Source organism: Gallus gallus, chromosome 2, assembly GCF_016699485.2.
Source record: "Gallus gallus isolate bGalGal1 chromosome 2, bGalGal1.mat.broiler.GRCg7b, whole genome shotgun sequence".
Taxonomy (NCBI): Eukaryota; Metazoa; Chordata; class Aves; order Galliformes; family Phasianidae; genus Gallus; species Gallus gallus.
In genome coordinates this window covers 88,829,840-88,855,474 of record NC_052533.1, presented here as the reverse complement: position 1 = coordinate 88,855,474, position 25,635 = coordinate 88,829,840, and the positions used below count along the sequence as shown (strand labels likewise).

Below are 25,635 nucleotides of genomic sequence, written 5' to 3'. Positions count from 1 at the left end.
TGTGGGTAGAATTTAGAAGAGCATCTGTGCTGACAGCTTCCACGTTATTATCTGATCTTTTCTAGCTCCACTTCCATAGCAATAATTTTTCAGGCTGATAGCAGTGAATTAATAAGACAATAAAGGGATTCTGTTGTATAAAAAAAAGACTCAGAGATTTTGTTGGGAAGGCAGACTGAAGCCGAACAGCTTCTAAACATGTTTTAGGACAGTTGGACCCATCAAAGCAAGTACTTTGTTCAGCCAGGAGCAGAGGTTGTTTTTGACAGAATGTTGTTCCATGTTGTTGGATATTTGGCTGCTTTAAGTTGACTTAATTATCTTGTTTTTCAAGTGCTAGCTTAGTTTTACATACTTTTACCAATGATAACTCTCTCTCTCATTTTATTTTCTTCAAGTAATAGGTGAAATTTTTTTCAGCATTTGAACTTGTAAATAATGATTGTGTCTTAAATATGTGCTTCTTACGAAACATGGTACTATATATGGTGGGTTGTGAGTTTATCTGAATAGATTTCATTCTGTTTCACTTACTATTGTTCCTTTAGCATGTGTAGCATTGTGGCATCCCTCAGTGCACAAGAGATCTGCCCAGCTCTTCTCCCAGGACATTGACGCTGCCAAGTCTCTGTCTTACAAAATAGATTTACAGGCAAAGGCATCTCCCCGTTTGACTGTCCTTTCCAAAACATCATTCTTGCATTAATTATCCCTCCCCAGCTGACCTCACGACTGATCTTTAATGGTTACAAGAAGAAATATTGTTGTTAGGACTGAGAAACCACTTACTTGTTTGTGTCCAGATTTGTCACTGACAAATTAAAGCCGGACTATGGCTAGTATTAGCTCATCAGTTTGGCTTAGATTCGTTTTCTGAGCTGTTTGGTGATTTCTTTCTGAATGAGGTGACTTTTGTCAGGCTTTCTGGAGTAAAAAGTGAAGGTGTTCATTTCCACTGATTATTAATTTTATTTTAAATTTAAATGAATCGGTTTTGTATGAAATATTTCCACATACATCTAGTACCAGGAACAGATCATTTTGAAACATGACACCTTGCTGCTGAATTCTCCAGGAATCTTCTATCAGGTGACTGACACATCCTTAATCTGATGCTCAGGCTTGTCAATTGAATCGATAGGATGCTGGATAGGTTGGCTTCACAATGAAAGGCTGTTGCGATAGAAGGTATTTGAAATATAAATTCAGATCTTATGGCCAGCCACAAACTCCAGGAGCACTTGTTTTTCATTTGTCTCTCTTTTTTTGTCTGTAAACAGTAGGTTAAATTGTTCATGAAAGAGAATTAGATGAATCACTCACAGGGCAAAATGGCACGTGTAAACCACGTAGGAAAATTCTGTACTTTCTCAAAAATCAATAGCATTTCTTAAAATATCAATTCAGTTTATCTGTTAAAATTTCTTTTTGGTTGCTTTGTAGATCTATTTCAAACACTTAGGTTTTTATTAATGAAGAACGTTACCCATTTTTATTAGAGGAATTATTCCTACTGAAATATTCAGTGTTCCGTATTAACAACTATATATGTAGTCTTCTGATAGGAATATTTAAATATAAATCTGTGTATGCATAGAACATGTTTTCTTTTTTCATGTTCCACAGCTATGGTGCAGATTTAGGAGCACTTGAAATAAAACCAAGCTTGACCTATTGTTTTATCTGCCTGCACTTTGAGCAGAGAGAAATAAATCCAGTACTTTTGTTGACGTTAAGATGAGGTCTGAATGGCTTACTAAGGCTTTGGTTTATTTCCCAGTACTGTAAGTAGATTTTGACTTCTTTTTTTAATCTCACACTTCCCCGTAGTATATCTAGAAGCTGTGAAATATTGGAATGTGTTTATTTATAACCTCAATAATTATTTAAACTAAGGGCTAAGCTTATGCTGTTAAAGGTTATTTACTGTATGAGTTTTCTACTTCTGTAATAATCCTGGAAATTTCACTGCATCTAGAGACCATTTCTTATAAAAGAGAATTTGGTATGGAGTTTTTTAATTATTTCACATAATGGCTTGTTAAAGAACTCAAGATATTTGATAGAGTTTTGTCCTCTTAAAGTATGTGCTAATACAGTTTTTTTTCTATAGGCATCTTTTGTCTTGCGAAAATGCTTTTGAACAACCATCCTAACTGGTCTTGCATCTCTAGATGAACTGGCAGTTTAGGAGACATTACCTAATGTACGTCTAAATAATCAGTAACAGACTTAAACATTTGCAAAACATCAGTAGCTATGCAAAATATACAGGTAATTACTGAAAATGGAAAGAACCTTACAAATTGGGACATCAGTCAAAACTCTACTAGGAGTGGAGACGAATGTGAATATAGGAAAATGCAGTTTTGAAAAGGAGGACTATGGAATCTCAGGGATGTATTAGCCTTTTAAAAACTACTCTTAGTTCAATGCAGTTTAACTTAAAGCCATTAAGGTGAAGAAAGTGAGTGTAACACATTTTCTAGTACTCCATTTCTGGGGAAGGAGATCAGTGCTTGCTAACAAATCTTTCAGTCACTGTGCAATTTTTTATTTTTTATATTTTGTAAACTTGTTCGTAGAGTATTCTCAAAGAAGTGGGCAGTGATGCTGTAAATATGGATGATGTGTGTCGGGTTTTCTCATAAATCCCCAGAGACCGTCTTTTGGGTATTTGTGCTGAGTGTCTTCAAAAGATTGCTGTAGGAAAACAAGTCAGTAACAGTAGAACTGAGATCAAATGGAAATTAGAATGATAATTGCATTTTCATACTTGAAGTATTTTTTAAATGAAAACGACTAATTTCTATAGGCAGACTATAAAATTCAAAAGCTGAAGAGCTGACAACGCTACACAGGAAAAGTAAGTGCAGGCCTTGGGTAAATGAGTTCAAGGACTGTAAGATGTAAGCACCTATTTTGTTTTAACTTATGCTGGGAAACGATTTTACCTTAGTTTTTACAACACTGGTCAGTTTTTGTCTCTATTGTATTCTTTGACTGTATGCCAGTTGATAGTTCTGTCCATTCCTATGGAAACCAAGATACTGAAGCCAATCTTGCAAGAGGCTTTAGGAAGAAGTGCTTGAAGTTCAGTCACTGCCTTGCTTTCAGTCAAAACGTTTGATACAACTGGTCTCAAGTCCTACTGATGTTGTTGGCAGATGTATCGCCTGCGATGCTTTGCCAGATGGATGGACATGATCAACTTGGAAAGTGGTAAATAAGGTTTTCAGCTATTCAGAGTGTTTTTGCTTGTGAAACTAGGATGCTGCTAACAAAGTTGCTAGAAGGTACTTTGTGAGATTAAACCCAGTGTCAAAATTGGTAATGTTTTTGCCATAGTTTACTTGAAATAATTATTTCACGTATGTAAATCTGCTGGTGGTTTGCGGCACAGAAGACATGGCAGCATCCTTGCCTTTCCAGACTTCCATACTTTAAATTTATAAAATCCTTTAAATTATTCAACCTCTCATTTGGTGCATTTTCAATAGGGATGTATTTTTGTACCTTGCATGTTTAAATGAAGAATGATTAGTCCAGATATTAAGAACTATTGCTGAAATAGGTAAAATGGCATAAGGCAACCATGATGCACAGAGAGCTAAAGCACTTCTGTGAAGAAATGCTAAGGGAGCTGGCCTTGTTCAGCCTGGGGAAGGCTCTGGGGAGGCCTTGTTGTGATCTTCCAGTACCTAAAGGAACCCACAAGAAATCTGAGGAGAGGCTCTTCATCAGAGCGTATAGTGGTAGGACAGTGGGTAATGGTTTTAAACTATAAGAGAAATGGATTCTCCATCCTTGAAGACGTTCACAGCCGGGTTGGATGGGCTTTGGGCAACCTGAACTAGAAGGAGGTGTCCCAGCTTAAGGTGGGAGGAGCTTTAATTACATATCATTTAAAAGTCCCTTCCAACTCAAACCAGTCTATGATTCTGTGTTCCTGATTCCTTCCTTATTCATAGTCTGCATATCAAAATCATATTTATTGTTGAAGACATGAAGCAAAAAAAAAAAAAAATAGGAGCTTGTCTGTGATTCTAATTTTGTGTATCTTGATACATAGCAATTAAAATTTATATTAAAATGTATTAGCATTTTAACATACTAAAAAAGCATAAACAGTTTAAGTATAAGCTATAAACTGAGCTTTTTTGCTCAGTTAGCAATACTATGTGTTGAACTTACATGGCAGCATAGTACGTCATAACTGGAGGGACAGCCTCCCACTTTGATGGTGACTTTACTCACTTAACTAGAAATTGAGATGCTAAGTAGCTATATTGATTGCACTCTTCCCCAGAACTGTTCAAAAATTAAAATGAGCAGTGGTATTCAAGTGTCAGAATGGTGCAGTCATATATACAGTGCTAATACTAGTAGGTTTTGTAACCAGACGTTCTTAATTCAGCTTCAGAGTACTAGAAATAAAGAAGTTTCACTATTTATTTCATACATTTTTTTATTTTTTAATTCAAAACACATTTTCTTAATTTTTAACTCTAAATAATTATTTGAAATTTAATTAACATTTTTTCTTGCCAGCCTATATTTTAATAACTTTTCTGAAGAATTCTTGTCAGATTTCTGGCAGTTAGCTGATAATATAAGCATATCAAAAGACATCTTTTGATATTTTAATTTCTTGTTCTTCTGGAACAATATTCTGTTTATATATATAGACGTATATGTATAACTAGAAATATGATAGTCACAGCTAAGAGCTCGGTTTCTTCCCTGAAAAGCTACTAAAACTGACAGGTGTTGATGACGGAAAGTCCATCATATGCTCCATGTCATTCGAAGTCATTCTGGGAACATACTTCTCAAAAGGATGCTGATAGATGAAACAACCTCAAAAGAGAGTGTTAACTAGCATCTGTATAGCCTCTTTTCTTTCCAAAGACATTAAGACTCTTGGGTTTTGAAAATCTGTGATGAAGTTGTCATGTGGAGTGAAGCATCCTCTCTTTTGCACTTATTTGCTGGAAAGAAAAGGCAAGTTTAAGCATGCGTGTTTGTATACGTAGTAAGATTATCGTCTTTGACCTACCTGGTCTTATAGAAAGCAGTTTCTACACTGTGAACATAAGCAAAATAACTTCAGTTGCCATTTTTGTTTTAAAGGAGGAAGCTCGTATCTTCATCCTTTTTTGGCATAGCAAGCAATTTAGGAGTTCAAGTTCTTTGACTCTCACTGCTTCTTGAAAGCATCTGATAGCGAAGAGCGTTTCTCATCTTCAGCTATAGGATCTGTGCTAGTCTGTTGGTAAAGCATGCAAAAGCGGTGCAAATTGGCTACTATATTCTGTTTAGATCTTAAGCTAAAATCTGGAAGGTTTTTGTGTTTTTCGTGGTTTGCCCCAGTGAGTGTCTGAGTGCACAATACAGTTCAGTATTTGTCACCATGTAGACATATGCTGATTTCAGAGACTTGCATGTCACTATTGAAATTACAGATAGCTTTGTGTTTGACATAACAAAGATTATTTCTTAACTCCATTACAAATCCTGATTACTTTTAAGGAGTCTTGGGTTTAAAAAGCTTAATATCTAGTCTGACATTTTATGATCTTAAAATATCAAATAATGTATTTGGGGCAGAAGTAATGGATTTGAGGCTTTTCTTTGGAAAGGCAGGTAAGTGGCCAGACGTGCTGAATTTCCATGTATGCTTCCAACTGTGGTTCTGTCCCAGGCTGGGTCTAAACCAAATAAACTGTGTATGTAAGTGAACATGTAGGCAATGAGCTGTGATGCAATTGTTTTCCTACTCTCAGGCTGTTGTTTTGCATTTAGTTATATTGTCTTAAGTATGATGTACTAGTTTAAAAAGGAAAATTAAAACACTAATAATATACTGTAAAAGTATAATCCCTAGCCGTACTATGACTAGTGCAGTATTAGAAAAGCAGATTTGTTATAAGTTTGCAATTAACTCAACAATAATAACTTAGTAGTGTTGTGGTTGTTTGTTACTGGAGAGAGTGAAAATAAGTGAATTATATTCCTCTGAAGAGGAGTTATTGATTATTAAATAGTTCCCCTTTTTATGAAAGAATATAGAGAAAATAGTAATAAAACATTTTACATAAGTGCTACGTAATAATGTATTTCTAAAATCAAAATGTAGTAAGCTAATACATTATTAAACTATGTATAATTATCAGATATCCTAAATTCCTTCTGTCACAGATGGTGAATTTGCTGTATCATTATTCCCTCTCTGCTCTCTTGGAATCCACTCCTTTTAAACAACCAGACCTTTGCTCTCCCTACTTTGTGGTGTCTTTTGTTTTTCCATTTGTTTGCAGTGTTCTGGGCACTGACTGTGTAGGCTTAGTTATGGCCATTCGTTGTGTCAGGAGCTGTTATCAATAGTTAATGGCTGATGTTGGTAAGTCTCATTTTAACAGTACAGAAACAGCAAGGGACAAAATGAAAAATACTTTTAATCAACTAAACATTCTTCAGGAATCATGAAAGTGCAGAATTTGGGTTTTGGAGTCCTTTGTTTGGAATACTGGCAAGTAATGTTTTATACAGAGAGAAAGTAACTGAGAAAAGTAGTTTATTTGACCTCGGTAACATGCAAGGATTTAAAGTAAGTTTCTAAGGGATAGATATGTAAATGTAAATAGAAAACAATGTAAGGTGTATGCTACTTTATTGAATGTTCTTCAAGACTAACCTGACATTTTGCTAACTGATTTTCTAGATGTAAATTCAACAGATAGCCTTTGTTAGGCCTGTACAAAAACGTTAAGTGTTGTACTAGGTGGAAAATTGCAGTTAAATGGAAAATTAGGACACTAATCATAAAGTATGGTAAATAATTTGATAATAAGCTGAAAGCAAGTACTGTTGAAATATGCGCTATGAGATAGGAAGGAATATATTAGAATTCCTCAACAGATGCACTTGAATCTAGAATTAGTCAATATTTTTAATTAAGAAACTTGGCATCACAAGTAGTACTTTTTTGAAGGACAAGATAAGGCATTATTATCAGTTGAAGACAGGATTGCGTGTTTAGAATACTAGGAGAGAATACTAAAATAGAAGAAATAGGAGAATACTAAAATAGGCTGAAAACGTGGTGGTCCGTAATGCAGTTTCACATGCACAGAAACAGAACAATGTATTCTGTACATTGGGAATATTTAATTTTGAAATGACTGCAAAAGGACGTCAGCGTGCTGATGGATTGATTGGTGAGGTGGATGTACTTTAGGGTTTGTCTGACAAGATACTTGCACTAGCAGTAGAGAAGTACTTCTGCCGTTCAGTAGGCTATGTAGTGGGACCTACGTAATCTCTTCTTACTTGTACTCAAAAAAAGTTCAAACCAGAATGAATGCAGAGAACTAGCAATATTTTGAGGGAAACATAGGGCTTAGCTTTTATTACTGAGATGAAAAGACTAACGCTTGTGTTTAGGTTTTAAAACCTATGCTATACTTTCATAGGTAGAAAGATTGAAAGGGGAGGGGAGAAGGGGAACTCTTAATTAAGATGAGACTGAGAAAAATTTGGATAAAGTGACATGTTAATTCCACTTAAATATCTAGGAATTTATTGAAAATAATTAGAAATCATACTCCATATGATGCTGGAGGATTGAATTCTGTAAGCTAGAGGCTCAGTTTAAACTTTCAGTTCCGATTTGTAGTTGTAGTGTTTCAGCTTTGCGGGAAGTATATGCCCTGACTGCATCTTCAGGGCTTATGACTGTATCAGTGGTGGAGAGCCTTAAAACCCACTTCCTTTATAAGGGGTAGTTGTGAATTGTTTTATATTCCTTTGATCTTTCTGATCCCACTACTAGCAAAGCAGTTTGCTGATTTTGAATTAGAACCACAGAAGTAACATTTTCACAGCTTAGGACATGGAGCTCTTGGAGCAGGTCCAGAGGAGAGCCACTAAGATGATCAGAGGGCTGGAGCACCTCTCTCATGAGACAAAGTTGAGGGAACTGGGCTTGTTTAGCTTGGAAAATCGAAGGCTCTGGGGAAACCTCATTGTGGCCTTCCAATACTTGAAGGGTGCGTATAAACAGGAAGGGAAGTGGCTGTTTACAAGGGTGGGTAGTGATAGGACAAGGGGGAATGGTTTTAAACTGAGACAGGGGAGGTTTAGGTTAGATATGAGGAGAAAGTTTTTCACCCAGAGGGTGGTGACGCACTGGAACAGGTTGCCCAAGGAGGTTGTGGATGCCCCATCCCTGGAGGCATTGAAGGCCAGGCTGGATGTGGCTCTGGGCAGCCTGGTCTGGTGGTTGGTGACCCTGCATATAGCAGGGGGGTTGAAACTCGATGATCATTGTGGTCCTTTTCAACCCAGGCCATTCTGTGATTCTACGTTAAGTATTTCAGATGGGTTAGAGTTATGTTTTTTGAAAATGTGGCCTCAACAATCAATAGGGAAATAAGCCACATTTTCTCCATATATTGGCCCTTTTTAGCCCACTAGTGACAAGGTGGTGGTAGCCTAACTGTGGGTGTGCTTTTGATACCTGGAAAGTTACATGTATTCCTCAGACTCTCTTCTTTTATAAAATGGTGATGTATATATTTTTTTTAATCCAGAGATGAAAATTGCAACTTGAGAATTATATCCACACTACAGAGTAGGAGGAGTGGTTAGTCAGAGCGTAGGCTGTGTAATTACCAGCTTAACTCACCAAGAAATTGTAGGCCGAGAAGGGAAGTACATTTTCGCAAAGCTTTGCTGCATTGTCAGTGTAGTGTCTCTAGAATCTAGGTTAAAGACTTTAAGACTTTAAGTTTGGGTGTCTCTGAAAGTTTGCTGCATAAAATACTCACTTTTATTCATCAATTTCCATTATATTCCCCTTCCCTTTAAAAAAAAAAAAAAATCCATTCACAACTCTGTATCTTTCCATTACTGTTTGATATCATAACATAGGGAACAAAAACATCTGCTACATTCTCTTTCATTTTTGAGTACTGAAATATTTTCACAGCTATATTTTTATGATAGTGTTTTATATGTTAGGTTGGTTGGCCTATTGTGCTACTGGAATGCCATGTATGAGAGATGGATAATGCTATTTAAACCTTCCCAATAGTAATATCAAAATAATGATCGTTCTAAGTGTTGCCATACTACTGAGCTGCTTTGAGCTATGTGCCAGAAGGAACCTGTGTTTGCCTATGTGTTTTGGGGGCTGAAACTTGGACCAGAAGGACCTCAGATGTTAGTGTGGCTTCATGATGTTGCTGGGATCCTTTTCTTTACCTATACCTGTGTGCCCACGTTGGGTTCAGCTGTGTGTAAGGTATGCCATCATCCAGTGCTCCTCTAGGAAAGAGGAGAACTGCAAATAAGTGTTGTGAAAGGTCATTGTCGTCACATTGTTGTCATCTCTGCTGATATTTTTTTTGTGTGTTTTTTTTTTTTAAATCATAAATTGTTTGGAAAAAACAGAATGTTTCATGTTTCAGAATGAGGGGATTTACTGCAGATTCATTTCCTAAGGAGGGGTATTTGTTGGTGGCTGAGCATGCAACAGAATAATGTAGTAGTAACTGGTAGAAAAATGGTATCAGCAAGGATAAAATAGAGTACAGGGAAATAAACTGGTAATGAAAATGTGTGTTTCCTTAGTTATAACTCTAATAATAAAAATATGTTCCCTTAGTTTTATGTATTCTTTTAACTTTCAGTCTTCTTAGCCACTCAATTCATTCTGAAAGCATGGTATATTTGTAAATCTTTCCATAGGTATCCATCAACAACAGAAAATCAAGTTTTTTTTTTTGTCTTTCACATGTATGCATGGCCATTGAGTAGGAAATAGTGAAAATAAAACAAATGTATTATCCTCTGTGATAAAGAATAGCAGCTATATTTCTTCCAAGTCTAATATTCTCTCAAGTTATTTAATGTTGCCTTTCCCCAGTATAATTGCCAACCACAGCATGATACACTGCATTTTTTGCTTGTTTTTTTCTTTTTTAATGAGTTTTGCAAATCCTTCTTATATTTACCTGTAAAATATGACGGTAATAATGGAAAGTTTTCTTGTCTCTAACTCATCCTGAAATTTATTATTAATTCATATTGTATGTGTTCTGCATGGATTAGTAGCTGTGCAAACGTTTTTCTGTTCTGCAATTGTATGTCAGTGCATGCCTTGGTGCATGTCTGTGTGTTAAAATGATAGAATGCTAACGTTATGCTTCCTGTGATATCCAGCAGGAAAAAAGAAAAGAATTAGTCACTCAGTACTTGCTGAACTTGCTGTGAATGCTGTTGACTGTCTCTGGCAACAAAAGTTTGCATTTGCACACAGGTTTGTAGTAAGATTTTGGCAGATGTAGGGCTTTTAGGGCTTTCACTGAAGAGCAGGGATCAATGACAACAAACTGTAGAAGCAGAAGAAGGTTATTTTGGCTGAGCACATTCATGATCTGTCTTCCCTGTTTTTTTATTTTGAAATAAAATAGCATAACAGGAATAAAATAGTCACATATATTTTAGGCATACTTGATCAAACCCACTCTGCTCACATAGAGCTCAACTCATCCATATTTGTTAGACAAAGACCAGAATGGTAACATATGTGAAATCTGCCCTTCCAGTCCTTATGGCTGCTATACCACATTCTGAAAAAGGAAACAGAAATGTTTGTTTGCCCTGGCACTGGATACTGTGGGCATCTCTGGGATTCTTTGGCCCATCTCTACCCTACCATTATGGTGACAAATTGATTCACAGTTGTGAGTGAGATACAGAAATATCCCCATTCCTTATAATTGCTTCCACTTGTCCATATAGCTTTTGTTGTTGTTGTTGTTCCCATTGTTTTGTTTTTTTTTTTTTCAAGGGCAACCTAAAGGGACTAAGTTAGCATACAGGATTTATGAAAGTATTACAAGAGACTGGAACATGTTAATTTGCGGGTTGTTCCATAAGCAGAAGAATCCAAAGACATGACTTCTCTTGGTCTGTGTGTCACCTTTCCTGTGTATGTTGTCTATTAAATGCTTGCTCAAATGCTGCAGCTTACCCCTGAGTGGGAGGAATTAGTACAATTTCACTCCCTTCCTGAACTTTCTCTTTTCATTGTATTTTTGGTTAATTGATATTTTAATTGTTAGTAAATGAAACTGACAAAACCTAGTATTTTGGGGAACACGGAGAGACAGTGCACTCCTTTCTCATTAGGTAGGTTGTAGAGGTGGGAGGAATGAGGATGTTTAGAATGATCACACAAGCTTTTCTAACTTCAAACATTTTGCTTTAATGAGTTACTAGTCCAGCTCTTTATTGCTGATCCTCAACTGAAACTTAACTGCTGAGAGTAGTTTCTTGTAGTGCTTGGTACTGAAGTGAAAGCATCAAAATATCTTATGGAGCATTTCAGTTATGTGGGAGATAATACTTCAAGTAAGGGACAGAAACAAATCAAGGCTCAGTTTGCAGCAACTCTTTAATGATTGCATGGTTGTATTTTTAATCTTTGAAAGGTTTTCTCAGTGACTTCAGAAACAGAAACAAATTGTTTTTTTGGAGGAGGAATCCACCCTGTTATTCGGCACGGGAGCATTTCTATGTTATTTCTTTTGAAAACGTAGGAAGTCCAGAGTGTTAAGTATTTGAAATGAGTGTTACAAGGCTACCTGTACCATCCATCCATCACGCACACGGTGGATCAAAACTCACAGATCTCTGTTTAAAATCCTTAAGAAACAATCTCTTTTTTTCCATGTACTTTTTACTCATTCAGATGAGCTCATTTTCTAAATCATTCCATGGTATTTTTCTTATTCTCATTTTGAATATCATAGCCTTTCTTATATTTAGTTTTATTCCTTATCTGATATCTGTCTGTCTTCTGAAACCATATCTGATGGTTTTATTTCAATTGTTACGTGGTGAGCCAGGTCTTACACTCCACTACCAGAAGATACGAACTGAATGTTTTGGTTTCTTAAAAATCTTTATTATGGGTTTCCAAATCTTAGATGTGTTGTTATTGTTGTTTAAAGTATTGTGATGCAACAGTAAATATATCAAAACAGTATCGTCATTTTGTTTTATGAACTGAAATTTCTCCTAATTTTCCTTACCCAGGGAAATTACCGCTTCATGAAACTTTTACTGGCTCGTAGAGGGAACTGGATGCAGAAGGATTTAGAGGGCATGACGCCGTTACATTTAACTACACGTCACAAAAGCCCCAAATGTTTAGCTTTGCTGCTAAAACACATGGCACCTGGAGAAGTGGATACCCAGGACAGAAACAAGGTAAAAATATTACTTATTTTAAGACAATGCCTGTAGCAGGTTTAGAAATTGAAGTGGCAAAAAACAGTTGTATGGGAAAAAATATTTCAGTAAATTAACAAAAATTTTCTGGTTGTTTGAATTAGCAACAATCAGGGGTATTATAGTGATCACCATTAACAGTATTAACATTTTCCTGATGATAATAATGTAAAATTTCATTGTACCTGGTTCACTGACATTCGTGTTCAGAGTACTTAGACTAATAGAGGAATGGAGACTTTTTAAGCATTCAGAAGAAAAGCTGTCTTTCTACAATTTGTAAGTGATCTTGAAACTCATGCAAAAAATCTTCCCATCAGGCACTGATCTACCAATGATTCAAATATCAGTGCTCCAATCAAGTACTTGTATCACTTCATGATTAACATACCAATTTGGCAAGACTGGCTTTAGTGAGCATCGTCATATCATCATTTGTATCTCATGTAGTGCGTTTTTATTGTATCAAAAGAAGACTGGGCTTTCTAGCGGTCTCACTGTGTGAACTCTGAAATCCTTATCTAATTCTGTCATCAGGGAAGCAGAATAAAACATCTGCAAGCTCCATTTTCAACAAATGAATCTCCCGTCTTCTCCAGACAATGGAGTTGAACCAGTCTGTGCCCTAGCAATCAGCTGTTTGCCTTCCAGGGTGTTCTAACATGTATCATGGAAACCCTGGCTGTAATTACAGCATTCACTCTGGAGAGGTCATGCTGATTCCTGACCACGTTAATTAATTAACAAAAGCATCTGGAAACCAGCCAAAACCTTTTAGGAACCTTGCCTTTTGTTCAACAGATTTCCAAAGCGGTATTAAAGCATTGCCAGATTTTCCACAAAACGTAAAGCACTTTTATTCCAGTTCCTGTCATGAGTAGTCAAAGTAGCAAGGATGGAATTCAGGCACTCTTGGGAACAGAGACCAACAGGTTCAACCCTGGTTGGCACATAGCTTATTTGTTTCCCTTACTGTAACTATGTGCATCAAGATTGTCAAATTTATTCCAGAAAATGTCAGAGAATAACTGTATTTTACATATATTTCTGTGTAGGTAATTGATTGAGAAGTAGATTGTGAGAAAAGCCAGTAATGGAAAGCTGCTTTGGTTTGTTAGTATTGATACCTTTTTATGACCATATGCATTTGTCAGCTTTAACTTCACTTAAGAAATGATGTATGTTAACTTCTTTCAAACTTCCACTGCTAGAAGTTTTAAAATTCATATTCTGACAGACTACAATGGATTGAACATGCTATGGTGCCAAGCTATATGTCGTTCTATGTGGTGTAAGTTTTCAGACTACTTCTTGCAGCCCCTCTAGTTATGTCTTAGAATGAGATCTTTTTCAGTGAGCAACTGAGTAAACAAAACATTTCAGTATCATACTATGTTATCATGGTACGAAACTAACAGCCGAAAGCAACAAACACAAAGAATAGGCTCCTTTTGCCTTCTTCCTTTACAGAGGTGTAAAGGGTAGGGTAGTAAATTCACACATTCTATCTTACTATTCAAGGATGCTAATATAGACACCAATGTCTTGCAGCAGTTATTTCTCTCCAATTTCAAATCAAAGTGCTATGTAATATTTTGCTGATGTGCGAGGGTAGGGAAAAGAGGGGGAAATAAAATCATTCTGCTTCTTATATGCCTGTAATATTTGGCAATTGGGAGGGATGTGTCTGATCAGTAGATTACATATTAATATACTAACATTTGCTTTTGTAACGATGAATGTTGATAGCACACGTGAAAAACACTGACTGTCAGGTATTAGCAATATGATCATGGATTTACTTTGGTGTTTTATTGGACTGCTGTTGGTCCATATACATTAGATTCAGTGGTATTCAACCTGTGGAATTCTCAGTGATAAAGGACAGTGTCAAAACCTTTGTTCAAAACAAATCTGTGTCCAGTGTCAATATTCTATGCCATCTTCCTCTAGCAGAAAATAATTTTTTTATATGCTTTTCCATTAATTTCTGTCATTCTGAGAGAGATCTAAATTGAAGAAAACCTAACTAATCACTGCAGTTCTGTGTAGTGCAGCTCTGGTATCGTGACCTGCTTCAAGTGATTATTCTAACCTTTATGTGATTGCTTAATACCAAGGTCCAGTATTTTCTCTAGGCCTGAAATTGCTACACCTGATGACATTACCCTATTGGCAGGCTAAGTGCCATGTGTAGTGCTCTCTTGCCATAGTCAAAGAATCCTCCTACAAAGCAATTAATCTTCTACCAGAAATGCTTACGTCTCAAGCATAAGAGCTCAGTGCGGTTATCATGTAAAATGGTGTGGCTTAGACTTAGGTCAAGCTTTAGTAGCAAAGATCTTTGAGTAGCTGCTCATCACTTAGATCACTTAGGTAAATAGGATTCTTGTTCTTTTTTTTTTTGTTGTTGTTGTTGTTATAAAAACGTGTGTTTCTGAGTTGTCATTCACCCTAGGTACTGATGTTCCATTTACTGTCGGTCCTGGGGCCCCCAGTACAGGAAGGACGTGAAGCTCTTGGAGTGGGTCCAGAGGAGGGCTACTAAGATGATCAGAGGGCTGGAGCACCTCTCCTATGAGGAAAGGTTGAGGTAACAGGGCTTGTTTAGCTTGGAGAAAAGAACGTTCTGGGGAGACCTCATTGTGGCCTTCCAGTACTTGAAGGGAGCATATAAACAGGAGGGGGAACAGCTGTTTACAAGGGTGGAGAGTAATAGGACAAGGGGGAACGGTTTTAAACTGAGACAAGGGAGGTTTAGGTTAGATATTAGGAGGAAGTTCTTCAGCCAGAGGGTGGTGACACACTGGAACAGGTTGTCCAAGGAGGTTGTGGATGCCCCATCCCTGGAGGCATTGAAGGCCAGGCTGGATGTGGCTCTGGGCAGCCTGGTCTGGTGGTTGGTGACCCTGCACATAGCAGGGGGGTTGAAACTCGATGATCCTTGTGGTCCTTTTCAACCCAGTCCATTCTATGATTCTATGATTGCTTGTTTACTGTTCTTCAAAGCTGATTTTACCTGGGTTTAATGCCTATTATCTGCATAGAATATCTTCTACCAGACACCACTATTGAGAGGCTGTTGCATACTTGAAAAATACAGGACTGTTATCTTTACATTAAGTTTTTTTTCAATTTAGCAACACCCGTACAAATCATTTAATAACCTTTCTTCTGTAGTTTCCAGTCAGCTTGGAATTCAGCTCAGCTCAGAATTCTAAGGTAACTGGGATGGGGCTGTGGCTTATTCACTTCATGCATGGGAACACAAAGAATTACAGGATTTACGTGGAGTGAACAGCATTGTTCCAAATATAGCCTTACATACCTGAAGCTCGTCCATGGCTGCCATGGATCTGCAACATTATCCACAACTGTAACTTTGGAACATACATTCATTGTACTGTGAATAGTTATGCTGGAGTAATAACTGTTGATCGTTGGTAAAACAAATCATCAGGCTACATAAACCATATTGTAATGACATTTTATTTGAGTTCTCCATAGGGCTTAAACTTATACTTACTGAAGGTATCAGTGGGAATGATATTCAGGCCATATATTGTGTGTAGTGTTCTGAGATTTTACCTGTATTATGCGCATATGGTGGTGTGTTACAATTCATGTTATGATATCAATGCAAATAATTCCTTTCTGCACTTTAAAATGTGAAATAAATGACTCAGCAAACTTCAGTAACTCAAACTTTGGAGTAGAAATGAGTTTGATAAAGGGAAGTATAAAGTTGTGCATCTGAGAAAGAGTAACTGCATGTACTGGTACATGCTGGGGGCCAACTGGCTGGAAAGCATCCTGGCAGAAAAGGGCCTAGGACATGGATGTCCTGCTTTTTGGCTTGCCTGGGCCACACTGAGTGAACAGGAATTGTCTTGAGCTGCAGATGCAAGATTTGCAGTGCAAGGTTACTCCAAAAGTAATGCCTCCTATTTATTCCCATGGAGACTACAACAGATACAGAGAGCACAATAACACTGCTAGAGCTAACACTATTTTGCAACATAGTCACCACCATTAGTTATGGATTTTTGCCAACATGAACAAGAGTCTGCATGCTGCACTCACAAATATCTGCACCAGTAGAGGTTACCCACTGTCACTGTTGCCACTGCTGAAATACACCACCCACCACCTCATTGTGCTCACATCCACTGTTTGGTTGCCATAAATGGCAACAGAGGGGCCAATGCTTGCTGAACATCTGTTGCACAGCAACAAAATGTAATGGAACGCTGGTGGGAAGGTTCCGCCTCTACAGCCATACCACCAACATTCACCTCTGACACTGTGCTTTAAAATAGCAGGCATTAGTTTTGGAGCAGCCCTCACGAAATACATAGTTCCTGTATATAAATAACAAAATTTATTTTAATCTTTAATGTTTTTTATTAAAAGAATAAAAAAGGGGCAACAAAAACACTGAACTAACAGGATATTTGATCTTGTTTTTGTGATGCTAACGTACCAAGCTGGTTCTGTGGCAGTGGCTGCAATTCTTAATGTATTCTCAAGGTGTTTGTCAGAGATTTTTTTATGAAATTTTACTCTTCCTATACTTTTCCTTGAAAACAGTTGTTCACAAATGTGTGTACTGCCAAAAAGAGATGTCGTGAACAAGGTGTGACTGTGAAGTGAGGAATGTTTTTCTCTGGTAAGATGGGGCTTATAAAAATAGAGACACAGTCAGGTTTTTGAGTTGAATGTCTAATTGCAGCTCTATACTGTGTCCAGTTCTGGCATTCCTGTTCAAAAAAGACAGGGATCTTCCAGAAGGAATCCGGCAGAGGGCCACAAAGATGATAAAGGCTCTGGAGCGTCTCCCGTACGAGGAAAGGCTGAGCAACCTGGATCTGTTCATCTGGGGAAAAGAAGACTGAGGGGGAGTCTGATTAATGTTTATAAGTATCTGAAGGGAGGTAGGAGGCAAATGGATGAGGCCAGGCTCTTCTAAGTGGTGTGTAGCATTAGGACAAGGAGTAATGGCCTAAAACTCAAATGTAAGAAGTTCTGTACAAACATGGAAGAACTTCTTTACGGTAAGGGTAACAGAGCACTGGAGCTGGTTGCCTAGAGAGGTCATGGAATCTCCTATGGAGAAGACCTATCTGGATGCCTATCCTTGCAATCTATTGCAGTTTACCTGCTTTAGCAGGGGGTTGGACTTGATGATCTTTCAAGGTTCCTTTCAACCCCTGCAATTCTGTGATTCTCAGGTAGTATATTTATGTCAACTGAAAATGGAATTGCAAATATACAAAAAAAAAAAGATGATGTTTTCAGCAATCCTGAAGCCTGTTCTCAAATTCTTTTATCAAAATGAATAGGCAGACTGTGTATTTTTGGCCGTTCATAGCACTGTGTTTAGCCAGTAGGTCAAAATGTACAGTTATTTGCTATAACTCTAGCAGGCACTGCATGACACCCTCCCTGTGCCCTGGCTGTAGCTCAGTGTTAATAGCTTGCCATCATTTGACTGCTGCTGAGCAATGGGTGTGCTCCTGGGGCCTGACCATGCTAGTTGGTGTGGCAGAGCCTCAGCTCGGGGCAGATGGCGTGGGGCAGGGCCTGTGTCACATTACCAGTTGGGCTGGGCCGCATGCGGGTGGTGGGTTGGGCATGCATGGCCTAGGAGTTCTGCTAGACATCAAGTTGACCATAAGCCAATAGTGCTACCTTGCAGCAAAGACGGGCAAGCATCATCCTTAGTTGCATTCAGTAGAGGAAGTGATTCTTCCCTTCTCGGCACTAGTGACACCACATATGGAATGCTGTGTCCAGTACAAGAAGGCCATAAGCTTACTGGAGCAAATCCAGTGAAGAGCTGCAGAAGTGACTGACAGGTTAGAGCACCTGACAGAAAGGAGAAGCTGAATGAGCTGGGACTGTTTAGCCTAAACAGCACAAGATTCAGGAGAGCTCTTATAAATACGCATAAATAGCTGGTGGGAGGAAGTAAAGAAAATGGAATGAGACCATGCCGAGTGGCAGCTATCAAACTGAGAGAGGCAATGCACACATTTGGATATTCAAAAAATACCAAAGTTGATATTTAAAAATGTGGTAAGACATGTTTTGTTGTGGGTTTTTTTTTCCATCATGAGGGAGGTCAAAGCTGGAGCAGGTTGTCCAGAGAGGTTGTGAAGATATTCAGAATCTGACTGGACAGTGTCCTGATGAAATTGTTCCATCTGGCCATACTTTGAGTAGGAGATTTGGGCTAGGTGATCTCTAGAGGTCCCTTCCAACCTCAAATATTTTTTTTACTCTGTGCAAATATAATTAAATCATATTTCAAGTTCTAACAAACTTTGATTTTCATCTTCTATTGATTCTTTACCATGTTAGTAAAACGTGATTATTGTGTTCCAGCAAACTGCGTTGCATTGGAGTGCCTACTACAATAACCCTGAGCACGTGAAACTTCTCATAAAACATGATTCAAATATTGGAATCCCGGATATTGAAGGAAAAATCCCACTTCACTGGGCAGCTAACAATAAGGATCCTAGTGCAATTCACACAGTGAAATGTATTCTGGTAAGAAAATCTATTATATACCATTTTGGTATTTCTTACTTTTCTGTGATATAAATATTTATTGTTTTCTTGAAATGTTTCTTTTGAGTCCGCTGAAAAATTAAATCATTTTCTAATACCTAGAAGTCAGTAAGAAATCATCTCAGATATTTTTGCTGTACTGAAGGATGTTTCTTCCATGTTCTGTAAGTGAATATCTTTGTTCTAAATCATGTGTTATCTATATTCTTCTAATCAGTTTGATACGTGTAACTATTCATTTTGAGAGTTTTTAAGTTCTCCTGCTTTAAAGGAACATATCACATTACCCATCTCAATTGCATGTGAATTCTCTGTTGTGTGTCTTGTCATCGTCATTTGAAAGTTTATTTTTTGTTAACTACTGTAATACCAAATTTTGTCTTTTGAGTTAGAATTCTAGGAAGTAGTTGATCAGTGATCAGTCAGCTGTTGGTCAGTTTATTTGAGAGACTTTCCAAATATTTTTCTGCTCTTATTAAATAATTCTTCCTTGATAGCATATTTTCTTTCTAGTTTCATTTGCTTAACTGACAGCTGTAATGAGTACATTGAAATAATGACCTTAGCTTGATTTCAACCTTGATTTTTTGTTCCATTTAAAGCTCTAAACTTCACTAACCTGAAAAGATACAGAAGTCTCAGTTTAATTTTCTCTCAATATAACAATCTCTCTACACCTCTGCCTTTCAGAGGTTTTTCAGAACGAGACACATTGGTTGTAAGCTCATTATGACTTCTGTGTCTGTCTGATTACATTGCAAGCTGAAGTTACCCATGGCATGTGAAAATATGTGGGTTCTTACCTAAATCACATTGATAATCTTTGCTGATATTCTTTACAATAACAATAGTTTTTGAAAAATTCCCAGTGTTTTATTAATGTGATTTCTGTATTACTTGTGTTTATTCAAAATATTTGTAATTTCACTCTAAATTGTTACAAACAAGATTAAACCAATTTTAATTTATATATCCCATCTTATTATTCTGCCACACTAGGAAAATAAATTTGCTGAAAAGTTGGTATGGATTGCTGGATTAAAATTTAGACTTTCAAACTTTACGTGGTCAAGAACATGGCTTGGTGGGCAATTGGACTAGGTAATCTTAGAGGTCTTTTCCAGACTTAATGATTCTATGATTCTAAACACAGATTGACCCCAGGCAATTATGTGAGGACCCAGGCCCACACGTAAACACCCACTTGCTACTCTCCTATATGGCAGGGAGGAAATAGGAGGAAGGTGCACTAGGAAAATTCAGAAATATTTGTCATTTTCTGAAGGTGTTTTCAGAGTCTCTCTTCAAGTAATCCAGAATCCTAACAGTGTCAAGGTTGTTTGGTGCTTTTTTTGTTTGGTTGGTTGGTTGGTTTGTTTGTTTTCTCCTCTGACAGCCAAAATGTCATATTCTTGTGTTCCTCTAGTCTTTTTCTATGCATTTTTGTATGAACCAAATTGTTCATATTCCACTGTTACAACTATGTGTGCTTATTGGTGGGCATAAGATATTACAAGTTTAAATGAAAGAGTAATTTAGCTCCCAGAATATGCTGTAAATTTGGTGATAAGGAAACGTTATTACTAGATAATCTATCTGATGATTGAATTTGTTTTTAACTATAAATACCTTTTCTTTTTGTGTGTGGGTGCTTCTGAATTTAACCCATTAGTACAGTCTTGTCATGTCTTAGAACTTAAGAGTTTTTCTGACCTATCTTTTTAGATACCTGCTTGACAGTGTTAAGACAACACAACTAAAGCAGAGCTTACAGTCTTGCCTTTCTTAGTTGCTTTTTATTGTATTACTCAGTTCCAGATCTATTGCCCAAGCGTTACCTTTGATTCTCTTAGTTCCCCAGGTGCTAACATCCAGGTTAACTCTGTAGACTTTGAAATTCTTTCTGCATGTTGTTTCTAACTCATGCATCCATACAGATAAAATTTTTATTGTCTCGTGTTTTAACTTACATAATGGCATTCCTAAATTCACCAGAAGAGTTTTGCAGTGACAGTAGTGCAAAAGATCTGTGTCTCTGACAAAGTCACTATTGCCCTTTTATTTTTAATTTTAATTTTATTTTTGGTCATATCCAGCACAAACTTTCAGTGCTTTCATGATAGAGCGCTATAAGCTACGTGCTCTTGCTCACATAGCGGTCAGATATTGATATCTACCACCACTTAATGTGCATTGACAGCATTTGTTGCTGTTGAACAAGTTAAGAAAAAAAACCACTGCTGTTGTTTCTGTCATGTTATCTTAAACACTGTGGAAGCATTCCACCGAAAATGATGTTTCTTTATCATCCTACTTAGAATTGTTCTATGCTTCTGTACAAAACCCTGACAAAAGTTAAGCTGCTGGTTTTATTGAGACCACAGTGTGTGATACTGAAAAAGACTGTCTTGGTTTTCTGTGCTCTGCCACCTGAATGTGTCCATTTGTCGTCTCCTGTTTTTACATCCCTAAAAGAAAGAATGGTCTTTCTACTTCATGTTCACACAGTACTTAGCCCACTGGGATTGTAAAAATAATAACAAAAAGAGCTCAACTCAGTGTGAAATAAGAGAGCTTGGCTTGAAGTGGTGGCAATTAAGCACAACTGGTTGCATCTAGTGTCAGAATCCATGAAATACAGTGAAAATGGAACCGATTACATTTTTAGAAATTAAACACGTAAAGTAGAGAGAAAGTCTAATCTGGAGGTCCTCTCATGGTCAACTTCCTTTTCCACCTTTCCAGATTCAGCAGTGCTTGGTTACATGAAAAACCTTGGGAAGATTTAAGGAGAAAAGAACAGGATATAGTTCCATTAATATGATGGAAGCAACTGCTTAGTACTCTGTCTCTGTTTTATATCTCTTCTCTTTGTTTATTCTTCATGGTAAGAGACGTGACATTTATTTATTCAACACTTTCCATTGTTGCCTGCAATTCCACTGTTCTAATTGCTACGGGAAAAAAAATGTGTAGCTTCTGTTTCTTCCGTGTACTGTGCTTAAAATATTAACGTAGTTCAGTTATAGCTAGTTTTACTGCAAAAGCACTTATAGTACAAAGAAATTATATTCTTGAATATAGGCAAGAGGTTTCCTACAAAATTTTTGTTCAAGTAGCCCAAAATTTGAAAACATGTGTACTTCTAAACTAGAATGTAAACAGTGACTCTATCATTAAAAGATTCTTTTTTGTTTTGAAAAAGTGATGCTATGGATCACTGGATATGTTCTGTAGGATGTCAGTCACTTTCAGCAAAGAGTTTTAGGATTCATTTATTTAGTATGGCCTTTTGCTTTGGAAGGTTCAAAAATTAGTTTTCTAGTTTATGTCAATAAATTGCAGGTAAAGAGAAGAATAATTCTTATTTTTTGCCCACTTTGTTGTCACAGATTTTCTTCTGGTGCAGGCTGGATCTAGGCATATCATTTGATTTTAGTGATTCTTAAAAGTGATTCTCAAATATCATTTCTGATTTTCCAGCAGTGGTTTCTATACTCCCTCTGCTGAGCAGTTCGAATAGACAGAAATGAAGCCTAGTGACAACTTGCTTCTGAGCACTACTAAAGCTGGGGAAGGGCATTCCACTGTAATGACTCAGAAAAATGCAATTGAATGCTTATTAGAATAAATGGTATTCATGCTTTGATTACTGTGGTTTTTACATGTAACAGCTTCGATTTTATTTTTAATTAGCGATTCATATTTATCAACTTCTGTGTTTTTAATAGATCGTCTGTTATTGTGCTAGCAGCTGGATATAGTAGTGAATGACAATATGTTTCAAGTAGATTAATTTTTTTGGTCTAGTAAACCATGGCTAATACTACTGATATAAAAAAAATGGCATCAGATATTTTAGGAGTGTAAGATGGAGAGCATAAATATCAGTTCAATACAATATAGAAAATATGTGATGTTTCACTTTAGAAAATTAAATATTAGGAAGTCTGAATTGACTTTTTCAAAAAACTGAGTAAGATGCAAAGAATCAGGGCATTGCAGATGAGGTTCCTTCTGCAGTAGCCAGATGGCACTTAAGAAATATGATTAAATTTATTTTTATCTATTAAATAGAAAATATAGGATGTACAGCCTTGTAGATTAATATTGTGGTAGAAATCATATCCTGACTTTCTGCTGCTTGATTTAATGTTCTCAATGTTAGTTGTTAGTTTTCTGTGTAATGCTTACTGCATTTCAAATAATGCAAATACAAGTAATTTTGCGATGTAGTTGTGTACCTCATAAAGTCTATAGGAAAAATTTCTATTATTTTAAAGAGAAAGAAATCAGGAACTTACTTTGTTTTGTTAACAAGCTGCTGATCACAGTCTCTCCCTCCTGTTTCATATATTACGGAATATAGTGTGGCACGTTATTTACAGGATGATCTTTTTTCTTGGTTGTCATGGTTCGAAAGCCATTCTACTGTTGGAAGTCATTATAGTTTAAAAATCTCAAGACTCTCTTCCTTTTTTGCACAAGATTTGCACATGACTTCAGTGAATTGTTTTGAATTGTTGGAAATAGAACAGCAGGCTTAGACCCTATAGTTTATTTAAGTTCTTATTTTGACATCTTTCTTCTGTTCTAGATGTTTGGTGTCCTGCATCTTGAATTTCTGTTATATGGCTTACTGCTTTCTCTTGAGCTACTGCTTTCTTTTCTGGAAGATAAAGTTTAGAGTTATTTGGTGGAGCTTTATCATATTCACCATTTGGAGATCTCTGCAGTGCTAAAATGATGATCATTTGAATCTGCTCTTTTGCCTGAGAAAGAAATTCATGAAGAGCAATCCGTTTAGAAAAAAAGTTGATGAAAGAGGATCATTGTAATATACATCTATATGCCATGGGGGCTTATGTGAAAGAAATTTAGCATAGTTTTTAATAAAGTGTGATGAAAATTGAATTGAAATCTATTAATCACTATGTTATATGTTCAAATGAATAATCATAGTACTTCTAAAGACTTTATGTTCAAATTAAGCTCTTTACAAGTCGATATGTTTGTTAGAAGTACTCTCTCTTATCCTGTCAGCTTGACATTTCTGGTGGAAATACTCTGATAGTCACGTGGTTTTAAAATGCTAGGAAAAGTAATATAATGAAAGCTATAAGACTAATTTATGCTATAAAGAGAGTGTCATTGGAGAAAAGTATGTTGAAATGTATGTTGTGTTCAATTTAGAAAATCAAGTAAAGAAGATGCAGTTATTTTCACAGGAGCCTGAAATAGTCTTTTAAGGATCTATGTAAAGAGTCACTTGCATTACAGATTGACAAAACCATAGTTTTTAAAGCTATATTGTACTGAACAAGAACAGTTTATCTCTGTGAGACTCTAGAAATATCTGTGAAGAGTGTACAGTTTTTCTTTGCCTTGAGTACTTTTTGAATTTTGTATTTTTATCTTTTCTTAAAGGAAGCTGCACCTACAGAATCTCTGCTTAACTGGCAAGACTATGAAGGACGAACTCCACTTCATTTTGCTGTTGCTGATGGGAATGTGGCAGTGGTTGATGTCCTGACCTCCTACGAAGGCTGCAATGTGACGTCGTATGACAACTTGTTTCGAACTCCTCTTCACTGGGCAGCCTTACTTGGTAAACTGGACAATGCCAAAGTCATGTAATTATTCATTGACTGTGGTATTTAATCTCTGTATCTATTTTTATTTAATTCCAGCATTGCATTATAATCTCTTAGAGCAATATTACTCAGTTTCTGCTAGACTAGTATTAGAATTTTGTGTATAGAGTGTTATTTCAGCCTTAGATTCTCCAAATCACTGTGAAATGCATTACCTCAGCAGACTATATATGCTCATGATGTAAGAGCAACTAGAGTACGTGAGATGTTCTTGCATGTAGCTTTGTTCATAGGTTTAAAAAAAGAAGTTTCTCTGGAAACCAGTACTGAAAAAAACCTGCTGCTCTAGAGCAGCAGTCTGCAAAATGGAATGCGTACGCAAGACAATGTATTGAAGTGCATGAAGAAAGTAACCAAACTTCTATTTCTTTTTCATCTTAAAAAAAGAAAGAACTTAAGCTTTACACTGTCTTCATGTCACGTACAAGACGGTTGTGTGCAGTTCAAAAGGTGACCTGAGGGAAGTGTTACTGCTCCACAATGCAGAGAGGCTGACTGTCATGTCCTTACTCATTCATTTGCTTTCAGCACATTGCGATATATTGTGGTTTCTGTGTACCCAGTGAAGCTGATTTACAAGTTATATTATCTAGTTTTTACTGTACAACCACACACAATCAGACAAGTGATTTAAAAAGATTCTTGCAAAGTAACTGCAGATCGAAGATAATGCTGATAATGTCAATATAAACAGACAACAAGAACATGGCAGAATTTACATATCTCCTAGTGCTAGTACTCTTTATCAGCCACGTTATAAGAAAAAACAACAATAATCATACATGATGATAAGTTGGCCACAAAACTTAGAAATAATAATTAAGACTTAATTATAATTAAGTAATTATAATTAAGTAAGACTTAATTGTAATTAAGACTTTAAATAAAATTATTTAAAGTATAGATTGACATCCATTATTGTTAACAACAATCCTCGCCCTGAATGCCTTGAGAAATTAGCTAATAGTCATAGGAAGCTATGGTGATTAACGAGACATTCAAAAGCTAAGCAGCAAGAACATGAAAGTAAACCTCTACGATTTTTTCAACAGTGCTTCAAGTCATACGATAATCCAGTGCTTTACAAAATTTCACTAAACTT

General features: G+C 36.6%; 1 protein-coding gene across 5 annotated transcripts in view; it reads left to right on the top strand.

Annotated features, from left to right (window-relative positions):
* Window positions 1–25,635, top strand: part of INVS (inversin) — an 85,138-nt gene that overhangs the window by 20,522 nt on the left and 38,981 nt on the right. For 2 of the 5 annotated variants that reach the window (NM_204551.2, XM_015282368.4), the window contains 3 exons: window positions 12,109–12,282; window positions 18,691–18,858; window positions 24,307–24,487. In NM_204551.2, the coding sequence (NP_989882.2) occupies window positions 12,109–12,282; window positions 18,691–18,858; window positions 24,307–24,487 (523 nt within the window). Of the gene's footprint in view, window positions 1–1,626; window positions 1,785–3,167; window positions 3,223–12,108; window positions 12,283–15,263; window positions 16,834–18,690; window positions 18,859–21,624; window positions 21,767–24,306; window positions 24,488–25,635 lie in introns of those variants that run through there. The other 3 variants (XM_025147027.3, XM_040675248.2, XM_015282369.3) reach the window with 3 other exon arrangements.